Source organism: Etheostoma spectabile, chromosome 7 (genome assembly GCF_008692095.1).
Source record: "Etheostoma spectabile isolate EspeVRDwgs_2016 chromosome 7, UIUC_Espe_1.0, whole genome shotgun sequence".
In the NCBI taxonomy this organism is placed as follows: Eukaryota; Metazoa; Chordata; class Actinopteri; order Perciformes; family Percidae; genus Etheostoma; species Etheostoma spectabile.
In genome coordinates this window covers 29,690,078-29,704,954 of record NC_045739.1, presented here as the reverse complement: position 1 = coordinate 29,704,954, position 14,877 = coordinate 29,690,078, and the positions used below count along the sequence as shown (strand labels likewise).

The following is a 14,877-nucleotide window of genomic DNA, read 5'->3' as shown; positions in this document are numbered from 1 at the left end:
TGCCAGAATTACAATTACTTGGACTTAAACTTAGATTGCAGAGTAATTAAAAATGTTTGTGTTCAGCCACAACTGGCAAGCCTGTGTGCCTCGTCTTCGAGAGGACGTCCTGCCAGCTGTCCCAGGTCCCTACCTCAGCAGGAGCCCCCCCTACAGCAAGAAGCCGACTCAGGGCTTCCTTTCCATTCCCAGCCCCAGGACAACTCCACTGGGGAAGATGGATCCAGATCGTCCACTGACAGCCCTTCTGTTGGCAGCGTCGGAGACACAGGTGAGGACACAAGCTGTCCGTTTAATTAATGCAAGATAATGTATTAAATAAAACCAAATGTTACCAGTCATAACATCTTAAAGACAGAGTTGGTTATGTTGAAAAGCAAGCGAGATCTGAAAGTAGCATCTCCTTGGGGCCCTCGGGGCTCTGCCCACACACAGATGTGCACAAGCACAGCTGTATTGCTGTTTCAGAGCAGAGTGGAGACAGGAGCAACATTTGTCTTCACGTCTCATTCACCGGAAAGCAAATAGCTAATATTATCATACTGAATGTTTAATCCTCCCGGGTCAAAAAGATTAACACTTATTCTTTTCTTTACCCTTTTTTTTTTTACATTTGACATTTTCAACGCGTTACATCTTTTTTCATTTCACTACCACCACCTCACTACCACTAGTTTCACACTACTTTTTGGAATCCATGGTCAATAACCCTCATTTGTGTAGAATTATACCTAATATTTGAGCTAATGAAGCAGAAATTATTTAACAGTTAAGATAAGAGGTATGTTGAGTGGATGAGTTTGGTCAGGATGTTGATTTGAAACCATTTCAATTTTCACCCGAAATTCAATGCAAGTTTCAATTCAATTCAATTTTATTTACAGTATCAATTCATAACAAGAGTTATCTCGAGACACTTTACAGATAGAGCAGGTCTAGACCACACTCCCGAATTTACAAGGACCCAACAGTTCTAGTAGTTTCCAAGTGATTAATTGTATTTGCAAAGAGCGTTGCATGGAATCCATCCTTTATTAATAGTAATTTAGTTAAAAAGAAACCCACATTTCAGATCTCAACATTGTACTCCCGTACACGGGAGGGGGGTCAAGTACATGCAGTGGGGCCAGGAGGCATTTCATTGGTTCTTTCCAAGTGGGCCGCGAGACAGTGATTGGTGGGCGTTTTTACAGAAGTTCAGCAGATACAGGTGACGGATCTTTTCTGCTGCTTTATCAGAGCCCTGAAGTTATGCATTGCTGTCAGGGTGTACAGACCATTTCAAACATGATATAAAAAAAAAAAAAACTATATTGGAAATAGTAACCAACCCCGTCTTTAAAGCAATTAAACATTTTAAAGTTGTCATAAATGTTAGTAGCAATGGGCTATGACTGAAACTACACAGACATTATGATTGTCCCTTTAAATACTTTTAATGTTTTTGGGAATTAGACCACTCTTACATACTGTATGTCTAGTAAAAATGAATGTACACACGAGAGTGGTTTCAATCAATTTAGCATATTTCCCAAAAATATTGAACTATTCCTTAAACGTGGTAGAAATCCTAATCCCAAAGTTTGATTTTGAAATATGATTACCTGCCCTTTAAATTCAAGCCAAGAACTCAGTCTAATGTGACAAGTGTCTTACATTTAATGAAATTACAACATCAACATCCATCCCAAATCCAAGAGGAGAAGTGATGACAGATGGTCAAGAACAGAAGTGACCCGGACAGGAAATTATTTTCTAAATTTGGGATCAAAACAGAAAATTAATCAGGGACAAAAGAGGGAGCATTTCCGAAAGCAGTTATTTGAAATCCATTAAAGCTGGCTGAACACAGAGAGCTTTGGAAAACATATGTGACGAGTTAATCCAACACAAATCCAGTCTCAAATGAGCAGTAGCAGCTGGTGACAAACTTCAGATGGATTTGAATACAAGTTGAGTCTCAAACGGAAATTGCACATTCAGGAATCCAACCTGTGATATTTCAGATGGCTATGGACATCAGTTATGTCAAGCAGAAACCCCTCAGGAGAGCCAGACTTCAGATCTGGGTGCAGCCAGCCGGCTGAAAGGCGACTGCAAGGCCGTGGTGTCCGGACTGCTGGGCGGGAAACCGGCGAGGTGGGAGGTCGTCTTCGATATCGAGCCCTTCCTGAACGGCCGGGAGCGGGAGGAGAAGGTTCACGAGGAGCTGTGGAACGAGACCTTCCACCACATGGCTGGACACTCCATCATAGGAGACTTTGAGCACATGGCGGATAAGGAGGGTGACATTGAGCACGGTGAGCTCTTTGGGGATTTTAACATTTATCGGAAAGATTCGAAGATATGATGGATGGATGGATATAGAGATATACTGTATAGATATAGAGATAGATAGATATAGAGATAGATATAGAAATGGATAGAGTAGATATAGAAATAGATAGATACAGTAGATATAGATATAGAAATAGATAGATACGATAAAGTAGATATAGAATTAGATAGATACAGTAGATATAGAAATAGATAGATAGATACAGTAGTTACAGTAGATATAGAGATAGATAGCTACAGTAGATATAGAAATAGATAGATACAGTAGATATAGAAATAGATAGATACTGTAGATATAGAGATATAGATAGATACAGTAGATATAGGTATAGAGATAGCTATACAATAGATAGATACAGTAGATATAGAGAGAGATAGATACAGTAGATACAGCAGATATAGAGATAGATAGATACAGTATATATAGAAATAGATAGATACTGTAGATATAGATATATAGATAGATACAGTAGATATATAGATAGATACAGTAGATATAGGTATAGAGATAGATATACAATAGATAGATACAGTAGATATAGAAATAGATAGATACAGTAGATACAGCAGATATAGAGAGAGATAGATACAGTAGATACAGCAGATATAAAGATAGATACAGTAGATATAGAAATAGATAGATACTGTAGATATAGAGATATAGATACAGTAGATATAGGTATAGAGATAGATATACAATAGATAGATACAGTAGATATAGAAATAGATCAATACAGTAGATATAAAAATAGATAAAACAGATCAGGAATTGGTCTTGTGACTATTTCAAATTTGAAATATATGCATCTTAACTCTCTTATCTAATTTCACATAGGTGTTGACCTTTTAGAGATCCAACATTTTAGGAAATATGCTTATTTGCTTTCTTGGTATAAAACATAGATAATAAATAAAATGAGATGGGAAATCAGCCGGATTAAAGAAAGAGACGGAGTAGGTTGATATTTGTACCTTTGGACCAGTGTCGCCAAGCACTTTTGATGGAAAGTAGCTGGAGCCCGCTCGAAAAGTGACTAAATGTCGCTTGATGATGCCATGTACTAATTATTATAATTCAATATATCATCACGTCCTATGTGCGCTCCTATGTGCGTTTGCTTCTACATGAAAAATGGCCAATTAAGACTACCCTCCGCCATATTCACAGCTATCTATTCTAGCATTTTTTTGGGCCCACCTCTAAAGTCTGGGCCCTGAGTGCTATGTCCCATTTCCACCCCCAGTCCAGCAGTAGTAACTTCCCGGGTGTTTCCCAGCTGATGAGATCCTGTTTTTATAACCATCATCTGACAAAAATCACCAAAAACACAAGTTACAGACGACAGCTGGGCTGTGAGTTGGGCTGTGTTTTAATTGCAAAATGATCACACAGACAGAAAATTAGAAGCAATATAATTTGTACTGTTCCTCCTGCACGGCCCCCATCTGCAGTACAACATGACGCGCCCACAGACTCGCTGCTGCTCCTCAGTCACGTATCAGACAGGAGAGACAGAGAGAAGGGACTGTGGTGGCCTATTGGTGACTCTCTTATACAGAAAATCGTGTCGCTAGTTGCTTTTTTTTGAAAACAATTCGCTAAGGGGGTCTGAAAAAGTCGTTGAATCTAGTGAAAAAGTGTTGGCAACACTGCTTTGGACCAAGCCAGGCTAGCCTGTTTTCCCCTGGCTGTAGCTATATATTTAACAGACAGATATGAGAGTGGTGTCTACTCATCTAAATCTTGACAATAAAGCAAATAAGCACATTTAAAAAAGCATGTCAAACTATTCCTTTCAGCTGCATTTAATATATGATTAATGTATGAGTTTTGTATGTTATGTTCTCCTGTGATATACTACATAATCCTTGTATGCTTATTATAATTGGCAGGCTCTGGCCGAAAGTACCAGGTCTACGCTATTCACACCAGCAAGGCCTGCAACATACTGAGCAAACACACAGCGCTGGTTCCCATCGACCTGGACACTAATGAGTATTTGCAGACGTGCATCGAATACATAAACAGCAGTAAGTCATAATTAATGTGATGAAGTCTTCACACCACCCACCGTTCAGTCCTCTCCACGTGTTTAAACAGAAGGTTCATCTCAAACAGAACACCTTCTTTCAGTTAAGTAGTTTAGAAGTTATAAAGCATGTGAGGTATGAATAAATAATGAAGTATTCTTTCTCATTAAAGGACATTTTTGGAAATGGGCTTATTCGCTTGCCAAAAGTTAGAGAGCAGAAAGTTACATTAGCTTAGCTTAGCATGAAGACTAGAAACAGAGGTGCACAGCTAGCCTGGCTCGGTACAATGGTAACAAACAATGCGCCTACCCGGCCCTTTAAATCTCACTTATACTGCAATATTACTTTCTTAACCTTCCTGCTGTCTTCGGGTCAAATTTGACCCATTTTCTTAACGTTTCTATATTAGAAATCTGGGTTTCTATCAACCAAATTGTCCCCAAAAAATAACGCGGATGGTTCCGTACGACGCTCTTTAAAAGCAATTGGTAAATTATAAATGATCAGTTTAATACTTTTGGATGTTGTATTAAATTTTATAGCATTTGAAAAAAAATGGTGACAAAAATGATGGAAAAGCTTAAAAAACTTTGGGGGGGGGGAACATAAAAATGTCAAAAAAAGAGCAGAAAAGTGACAAAAACATTGGGAAATGGGGAAAAAAAATACGGAAAAAAGCCTTTTTAATTTGGACCGAGGAAAACAAAAAATTGTACAGTAGGCGGGAGGACAACACGAGGGTTAATATCATGTGCAATATTACTTTTCTATTTTAGTTTACTTTGTTATTCTAGTAGATCCAACATTGCATTAGTTCGTATGCACTTTCAATTTAACACATGGAATGTTTAAACAATTAAGATTGACAAGAATTTGAATAATCAAATCTTAACAGAATTCAAAAGCTGATGCTTTCCTATGTTTTATATAATTTTAAGTGATTTTATTTCTTCAAATTAATTACTTTGAAGTTTTGAATGTGTTGAAATTCTCTAGTCTTGCTTTGCCAGACCCTCCTCCACAGGCTGCGCAGCTGTGGAGGAGGGTCTGGCTAGACCACACAGCATTCTGGGACGGGATGAAAACATGCTCTGGTTTATTGGCATTTCTTTAAACCAATCACAATCGCCATGGGCGCCACTAATAGTCTCGGGAAGGAACTTGTTTTGGTGGAACATGTGTACGTTCGGAAGTAGTTTTTTTTTCTTTTTTAGTCGTGGAACAGGAAACTCCGATTGGACCGATAGTCTAGCTAGCTGTCTGGATTTACTCTGCAGAGATCTGAGGACCAGGTAACCATAGTCCTCAGATTGGACAGATAGTCTAGCTAGCTGTCTGGATTTACCCTGCAGAGACCTGAGGACCAGGTAACCATAGTCCTCAGATTGGACAGATAGTCTAGCTAGCTGTCTGGATTCACCCTGCAGAGACCTGAGGACCAGGTAACCAAAGTCCTCAGATTGGACAGATAGTCTAGCTAGCTGTCTGGATTTACCCTGCAGAGACCTGAGGACCAGGTAACCATAGTCCTCAAAAATCCACCAGTGGTTAGAAGGAAGGAAACCAACATCAGCGACATTGTCGTCATTTTGAGGTTGCTAGGAAAACAGTGGAGACTTCAATTCACTGCTCCCAGCCAAGAAAGCTAAATAGGCACATTATCCAAAATATAACTATTCCTTTAACTGTCAATGTTGCAACCTGTGTCTCTCCCAACAGCATTACTGAATTGGCATTGTTACTTAGAGCTATTGGCTTTTCCACACTCACCTGTGTCCACATACTGAGACCACTCTGTGATTGTGGTACAGTCTAAAGCCAGCCTAGATCCATGATTATATCAACCCGGACTCACTTTCAAAGTACTACATATGCCTGCCTACTCAAAAAAAGAGACTGAACAATTGAATTTGGTTTTCAGGTGAAGGTCTGAAGAGGGGCTCCCATTCCAGGTCTCGTTCAGGGAGCAGGAAGAGCCGAGGCTACTCCATCGGACTGGGTCGCTCTCAGTCTGGAGGCGTGTCAGAGGAAGCTGAAGATGTCCTGCTACCCAACAGTAGGCTCACAATTTATTTATACATTTTCTTTTAAAGATAATGTTTTTTGGGGCTTTTTACTTCCTTAGAGAGTGATAGTGGATAGACGGGGGAGGGGGGGACACGCAGCAAAGGGTGGCAGGACGGACTCAAAGCTCACAAGTCATGCATTCATTCATAAAAGGCATCTTTTATTGCAAATACAATGGTGAATATACACTAGATAGAAGGTGAAGGTGGTATGAGATCTTTCAAGATTGATTTTTCTTAAATTTATTTAAATCTATCTTTATTGGAATTGGAAAGGTTGCAGTCTTGCATCGGCAGCACCGGTAACTGGGAGTCGTTGAGCATTCGAGAAAGCTTTGTGCCGCTTTACATCAAAAATACTTACTAAAACGTCCGCAAAAGGACAGAAAATGTTAAACTGGCTTTCAGTGGTGGCATGGCAACAGCAGGCGCTAAGACTAGCACACTGCTGGAGCACCTGCCAAGGAAAGACATGCACGGGGGGGGGGGGGGGGGCACCGATGCAAATGAGTTGCTTTAGTGTTGCCTGGTAATGCTGCCTGGTCTTTTTTTAAAACATCTGGTTTGAGAAAAAAAAAGCCATGCTTTTGTTAAAGGAATTAAACTAAGTACAGGGCAGCTGAGAGTTAATTTCCCTTTTTGTTGATCATTGTCTAAGATGGAGAGGATGGTGTCTCTCCCTGCAGCACCCCCTCCTCCGCCGGCTGGGAGAGATGTAGCTTCACAGAGGGTACGTGCAACACATCAAGCGGTCAGTGAAATTTGCAGCATCTCATCCGTTTTCCTCCACAGAGATCTTTGACATAAACCGTCCGCCAGTCTCTTGTGTTTTTCTGGGCCGAACTGTGGCGTAGTTCAAAATGTGAAACATGAGATGATTGACATTTTAGTCCCAATTCTTGTAAGTGATTCCGGGGCTTGTATCGACGAGCACCGTCTGGACAAACAAACCAACGAGCACACACTGAAGGCACAAACACACTCGCACAAGAAGAACTGTGGAGGAGAGACAGCAGGAATATGTGTCCTCTGCTGTCTCCGTTGCATCTCAGTGGGGGTTTTATCTCTTTATTATGTGAGACTCATGTTGAGAACTAAACAGACAAGAGGCAGAAAATGCCACTACTGCTTTCTCTCTCTCCTCCCATTGTCTAACTCTGCCTCTCTGTCTCCAAGTCGCTCAAAGGAGTCCATCTGTGACCTCCGACCAATCCCAGAAATCGGTGGAGAGCCTTTTTTCTGCCAGGTGGGTTATTGGAGATTGGCTGGCTACATAAATGAGCTGTAGATCTGGTACCATTGCATGCACAGACATGGGGTGCCATATACTGTACATATATAACTGCTCTCTTTTTTAACATCCTTATCGGGTGCTGAAGCTATTTGACCATCCGACAATCACATCTGATTGACGATACTGCTAAAGGAAAAGTCAGATGTTCACCAAAGTCATTAGGATTCATCCTCTGGAGACCATGAAAGCATGCGCAGATGTCATGCCAATCCATCAAACAATTAGCAAATACTCGGTCTATATCGGAAATTTACAGAATACTGGAAATAGACAATTGCCTCCCCTATCCATATACAAGCAAAAGACTCAATCTAATGTCTAATATCTCTGTAAGGTTGGCCCTCAGCAGGACTCGTCTCCTGACCCGGGCTGCTAAAGGATTCATGTGTCGATCTCACAGCAAGTCCGGGGATTCAATTGGAGAGAGTGACAACGAGAACAAAGACTACATTCCTCTGGTGAGCCGCAGATCCATGACACGTGAATGCACTGATTCAAACCGACTGTAGATGTGTCGGAAGAGACGAATGTGTCGCAGTGTGTGACAGTTAATGCATGGAACAATAAGCAGTAGCAGTGCTAAGCTGATTTGATAAAGTGTGCGGCATGTGAGCACGCTGAATCTAGAATTGTAGTTTGGATATCACAATTTCACTATTAATTTGATCTATAATTGACTGATTAAGGAAGGAGTTGTATAATCTTAGTCAAGTGAACTGAAAAACATGCAACAATTTGGCAGTTTGGTGTAAATCAAAACTCAAATGCGGTTCTCCTGAACATGGTCTTTTTCTGCCTAGCAAAATAAATTGCGAGTCATGGAACAATCCTCAGTAATTTGCTTAGCGAGGCCTAAAGTCTAGGCTTACTTACTGTTTAGAGTAAGACCACACTGGAAGGAGGCTCTAATTGTGCAGTGCATACCACCTTGTTCATGTATTATTCATCACTTTTCAAATTCAAAGGAAAGAAAACCACTTTCAAAAAATGATCAGAATGCCTGCCCCCCTCCAGAAAATGATTTCCCCTTCATTTAACGACGACCTTTGAGGTATCCTATTGCGAGGCACCTCACGCTCAGCTGCAGATTTGAGCAGGAAGTAATGAACCACAGACTGTTGCAACAAGATGCAGAGCAGTTCACAACAGCAAGCACTCCAATCAGTTGAGGTCCAAGCGCACGTCTTATTTTGTGTTTGTCATCCGACTATGAATCGAGAAACCTCTGTGTTAGAGTGTGCGTGTGTATGCAAATGTGTCTTAATTTTTCATGGATTCTCCATTTGATTTCTATGGGCAAATGTCTTTGATTTCTCCACATTTTAATTGTGATATTCTTTGAGTGAAAATCTGAATCTGCAACGTAACCAATAACGTTTCTGTCAGGTCGTAGTACAATATTTTCCTCTAAAGTACAAGTGCAACGTAAGCGAGTAGAATAGTTGGATATTAAGTTCTTTGGTGTCCAAAGCTATTTCAGGGTATAATGGTGCCAAGCAGTCGGCCCATTCCAGGCACTTCTTGATTGGGCACTACACTATTAAATTTTTTTTTTAACTGCACCCTCCCTTCTTTACAAGTACCACCCTACTGCTGATTAAAGGTGGGAAAATAAATTAAATAACATAAGCTTAATTTATGTTACGCTGTTAACTATTTCCTTCTGCACAGGTGTTGTTGCAGTTGGCTAGTGGTGCATTTCCCCTGGACACAGCTCTGTGTGATGTCATTAGCGTGCCCATGGACAAGCTCAAGTGGACGTCCCCTTTCAGCAGCCACCGCAGCAACCTGTCTCACACCAGCAGCCGCCGTGCTGAGACTGCCGATGACGGACACAAATCCCTGGGTGAACCAGAACCATATCAGCACGCCGTAGGCATCAACAGCCCTTTTCATATGGCCAGGAGTTCCTGGACGGATGCAAGGCCTTCCTCATTAGGCAGTCCTTCCACCGGTGCTGAGCCCCCGCTCTCCCAACTCTCCCAGGTGGACGGTGGACGGGGCTCAGGGTCAGGCGGTTTAGACACATCATCGCCCAGCGGTGTGCTAAAGAGGATGCTGGATCCAGAGAGCATGGTGTGGGCCACAGCGGTGGCTCTTGCCTGGCTGGAGCACAGCTCCGCCAGTCATTTCATAGAGTGGGAACTGGTAGCCGCCAAAGCCAGCATGTGGTTGAGTGCGCAGGAAATCCCAGAAGGCCGAGACTTAGCCTCCATCAAGTCGGCTGCCAACCAGCTCTTCATCATCATCAGACACTGGGATGAGAACCTGCAACTGAACATGCTCTGTTACAACCCTAACAGTGTCTGAGGCCTGCTGATCCAAGGCTGAAAATACAGACCACTGAAAGTACTCTATTCCATATGATACTATGCTACCCGGAGCTGTACTATTCTATGTTAAGCAGTTCGTCCTCTGAAGTCTACAATGTGTATTTTCTTCTGTTTGTGTGCTGTTCCTCCAAACATGTCACAGGTGCAAGCTATTACCTATATACTGGAGCTGGATCCGTGATCCGTGGGATCTAGACACAGATTTGAGTTTCATGGCCATGAACGTCAATGTTAAATTAATAGCATGCTAGGCCACTGACCATCAACATCTGAGAAATGCACTTATTGTCATCATATTGATGTTATGGGGAGAATGCTGCAAAACAATTGTAAGAAAAAACAATTCCACAGATTGACACACTTGTTTTACATCTTTACAGCATTTTCTGTATTGATTTTATTGTTGATCTGGGTACTTGTTAGTGATCTGTGTCTTTTCTAATGCCTGTTACCATTACAGTGTTCTTAATATTTGCCATTTCTGCGGTTTCATTAAAGCAGACACAGAAAAATATGCAAAAATCTAAAGAAAACTTAAATATGTGTTAAGATTTGTTTATAAAAGATGTAGCTTTGGTGGGAATCTATGATAGTGTATCCCACTAGCATGCTATTTGCTGTTTATTATTTAATGATACAGTTTATATTGTTTGACTTATCTGAGTAAACCTGTCTTAGAGTAGAGGTTTTGATCATGCATTTGTTGTTTGATTCAAAAATATTAACGCAGACCTGGAGTCAGTAGCACCAAACAGATGGTTTAAATAAAAGTAGCCTTGTTATGAGCTAAGGGTTTACTATGTAAATGGATATTTGCGTCTCACAAATTTAAATGAGGTTGGACCACAAAACTCGCAATTAATCGCACATTTTTATCTATTCTAAATGTCTCTTGTTTTCTTTTTGTCCCATTATTTTTTCTCATTTTAATGCTCTTATCAACATGAAAAAGTGAACTGGCATCAGCTGTGTACTTGGCCATCAATTGGTATTTCAGACGGGGGGGGTTTCAGACTGGCCGTGCTGCGATGATCACTCAGTTCACAACGACCAAAGATCGTAACACAGATCATTTTGGTCTCATCAATGGAACATTTGGCAACTTTTAAAAGGAAACTTTCCATCCAGAATCTTATTGGAGTCAATTTTAGCGTGTAGCGCGCGCCATTCACTCAAAACCTACTGTTACTACTCTTTGGCCAGCTCGCAAGCCCAAACGGCGTATGTGCGACGTGCCTGTTGTTTTGTTACCGGTCTAGCTAGATCCGGTGGGTGTTGTAGTTTTTCTAACGTTACTAGTTGTTGTAACAACATGTGAAAATAGCTACCACTTTTAAGTTTGCTAGGCCCAAAAAAAACTTTATTTTTACGATACAAAAATTGACGCTGTTATAATTGATTTTTGTTAAGGCCGTTTATAACCATAGACAGTTAAAGAAGTGGACGGAGACCAGTGAAGTCTATTAGAAGCTCTTTTCTGGTGATGGCTGAGCGTTACTGCGCAGCCTCCAACTGAGCTTGACAACAAAGATGTGACGTGGGCAACCTGTCTGAAAGTTTTAAGTCTTCTGGTAGCTGTGCAAGAGAAATCTCAATCATTCCCGATCAGCAGAGACGGAGAGCGTAGGCATATGTTAGGAGATGACATAAGCACAGGCTAATTATTGCTAACAAACATGCTAGTTTACATTAACATAAGCACAGGCTAATTACTTCTAACTAAAATGCTAGTTAACATTAACATAGGCACCGGCTAATTACTGCTAACTAACATGCTAGTTAACATTAGTAATCAAACCTAAACATCTAATGGAAGTCGAAATTTTCTGCGTGCTTACACATAACGGTGCTTTGTCAACTATGCGGCAGCAAGTCACGGTTATGACACAATCGTTAGCCTAGTTTTACAAAAACGTCTGCTACAGAGCCATAACGTGAGCTACAAGGTAATGGAGTCTTTTATACATTGTTGCGTTTCTTCAGAAATGAACAATGGACAAATAGAGTCCTGAAACGCTTCAGATGTAAAGTTATTCGCTATCAAAGTGGCGCCAAACTGAATGGCAGTCAATAGGATGCTAACGGCGGGTGATGGCTTTGTAGCATTAAAATGGCGCCCTGGGAGCTACGCTACGCCCTCTTACCCCCTTGTTAATAATGCATTTAACTGACAGCACTAGTAAAGATCAGTTACAACACCTTGTAACTGGGTTAGGGTTAGTATTGAGTTGGGTTGGGTTGGGTTGGGGTGGCAATGGCCCCTTCCCTAATTTATACCCCCCTACTTCTGGCATCTATGTACAGACCCCACCCCTTTTCAAACTCAGCCTTCATTTTGATCTCAACTAATAGTAACATGAGATGTCAGAGACTTCTGCTGGCCGGGCCTTATGACTTTTGGATATTTGTTCGCACACATGAATATGATCAAATATTTCATACTCTTCTAGACTGCAACAAGTTCTAATAATTCAAAAAATTGACCCGGGTTTTCCGGACGCTCTTTTTTTCCATTCATTGTGCATGGGATCGATGCTTTTTGTGTCAGTGTGCGTCACGTGATCAACGTAGAAATTGCCAAAATTGCCTAATAGCCCTAGACTTGAGACATTCCGACGTTTCAATGGTCTTGCCCGATTTAGTAAATCATTAGTTTTGAAATAGCTTGTTGAACGCAACTTAGGAGGGACAGTGCAAACAACTCAGTAATGGATCTATTGACAGCTGGTGCATTCCACTCCTGAGGACTATGGGTATGCTGCGCCGGGATTCAGAGAGGAAGGAGCCCTGCTACAGTAGTTCTGTCATGCTCACAGCTCATTTACCACAAGTGCCTCACCAAGGTTTAAAGTTGGCAGAAAATGTAGTATTCGCTGCAGTTTAATCACTGCGGGTACGGATTGGTTATTTCTCTTAAATATACAGCAGGTACCCTTCTTCCTTTCTTTATTTTGTGACTTGAATCTGTGTGGTCTTTTAAAGGCATCTTTCTGTATTTATTTTTCTCTCTTATTCCATCACAGTGTTGCTTTACTCAGGTATTTATTAATTTCCCTTCACTCAGGCTGAGTTGCATAAATTCTTCTGCATGAACACAGGTGTTTATGTGATGTTTAATGACTGAATTGCCACATTGAAGCCAGTAGTGCAGTATTTTGCTCTCTGAAATGACAACTACAGTAGATGTCATATGGTAATATTTTGTGCTGTAATTGCAGTGGTAAGTGCAGCTGTTATTGTTATAAATTGTATTTTTTATGTACTGGGTCAGTTGTATAGTGCAGTATCTTTCAACTTGTGTGCTTTTATAAATGATTGTTGACTGTTTGAGGCTGTTGAAAGTTTCTGTATTGTCTTTATAATTGTTGATGCTATGATAAGCTCTGCATGTAATAAAATAACTCTACCACCAAAGTTACAGGTTCTATAGCTATTATTGCCCCATGTCTAACAAGGGGTACCTCAAGGATCAATACATAGACCCTTCTCTTTTTAATATACACACCTTATATTTGTACTATTATCTGCTCACATGGTTTTTGATACCATTGCTACCTAGCTCTACGTTCCCAACGGATGACCCCCACCCCCCCCGTCTCAAAGTGGATCCTGGCCTGCCTCACCAGTATCTCAAAATAGATGGAGCTCCACCTTCAACTCAATCTTCCTAAAGACCAAGTCACACCAGAATTAAAAAGGACAAAATCAACTAATCTCAATAGGATTCCCACAACCAGTACATTTGCTTAGGGAGGCAAAGTAAAACAATTGTTTTTCGCGTCAAATTAAAATTTGGTTAACTTTGACACTTGAACTGACTAAAACAATACGGCTTTTGGTCAGTTTAAGTGATGACCTTAGCACACTGGAGAGTCCAAAATAGAGCACTCTATCGTAGCATTGTCTTGTCCAGTAGATCTCACAAGCCATTTTCTCATATGAACTCTGGACAATGTCAGGAGAATCCGGTCCTAACCTTTACACGTTTTAAACAACAGGACATTGTCTCTGCATTCTTACAGAGGGGTAAGGGGCGGTGCCTGCGTAGAGGAGGACATTATGCACATTACAAGAACATGAGGCAGAACATGTCTCATTATAGTCATAAGCTTCCATAATGTGGCACCTTGAAGTCTAAGAGGTTACTAATAACAAGGACGGCAGGACAACAATTACACCATCCCCATTATTTACAAGGTGAAACATGCACAGCATGGGAGAAAGAAATTTAAAAAGGATAAGCAAAGGAGAAATGGAGGGATAGAAAACTGACAATTACGAGCTCATTATTGTGGTGCTATTAGGCATCTCCACCCCAGCTATTTAGATCAAACAAGATGCAGTTCTGACAGTGTACAGCCTCCATAGCACACACCCATACAGAAGTAAATATGGCAAACTATTCAGGTGCATTGTACTATTATATGTGGAAACAGCAACCGTAGCATGCCTACTAATTTATTTAAATACCAAGAGAAAGAAAAATTACCTTATAGGAACTTTGACTCATGCTCTGTTGCTAAGCTACTGACTATAAGAGAAAGCAATAAAAAAACACGTTTTCTGAACAGATAATTGCAATATGTACGCATATTCTCTACATGTGCAATGTTTTGTAAAGTATAATATGTGAAGGGGAAGTGAGGCGCAGCAGCAGAGTGGTTAGTTCTACAAACTAAAGCTTTTCCAATGTCTGAAGCAGTATTTCAGTTACAAGTAAAAAAAAACACCAGACCCCTCATTTAGCTCCGCCTACACAATTATCATGTTTTATTTTTCACAAAAGGTCTGTCGGACAGTGACTCTTCTTCTT

The 14,877-nt window shown here is 40.8% G+C and overlaps 1 protein-coding gene across 1 annotated transcript in view; it reads left to right on the top strand.

Moving 5' to 3' along the window:
* The window catches only part of vwa5b1 (von Willebrand factor A domain containing 5B1), a 36,698-nt gene extending 26,227 nt beyond the window's left edge, over nucleotides 1-10,471 (top strand). Inside the window, exons 15-22 of the mRNA XM_032519942.1 lie at nucleotides 67-271; nucleotides 2,007-2,300; nucleotides 4,231-4,368; nucleotides 6,293-6,427; nucleotides 7,096-7,167; nucleotides 7,614-7,683; nucleotides 8,066-8,189; nucleotides 9,403-10,471. Of these exons, the coding sequence (XP_032375833.1) occupies nucleotides 67-271; nucleotides 2,007-2,300; nucleotides 4,231-4,368; nucleotides 6,293-6,427; nucleotides 7,096-7,167; nucleotides 7,614-7,683; nucleotides 8,066-8,189; nucleotides 9,403-10,041 (1,677 nt within the window). The 3' untranslated portion in view covers nucleotides 10,042-10,471. The remainder of the gene's footprint in view (nucleotides 1-66; nucleotides 272-2,006; nucleotides 2,301-4,230; nucleotides 4,369-6,292; nucleotides 6,428-7,095; nucleotides 7,168-7,613; nucleotides 7,684-8,065; nucleotides 8,190-9,402) is intronic.
* The last annotated feature ends 4,406 nt before the right edge of the window (nucleotides 10,472-14,877 follow it).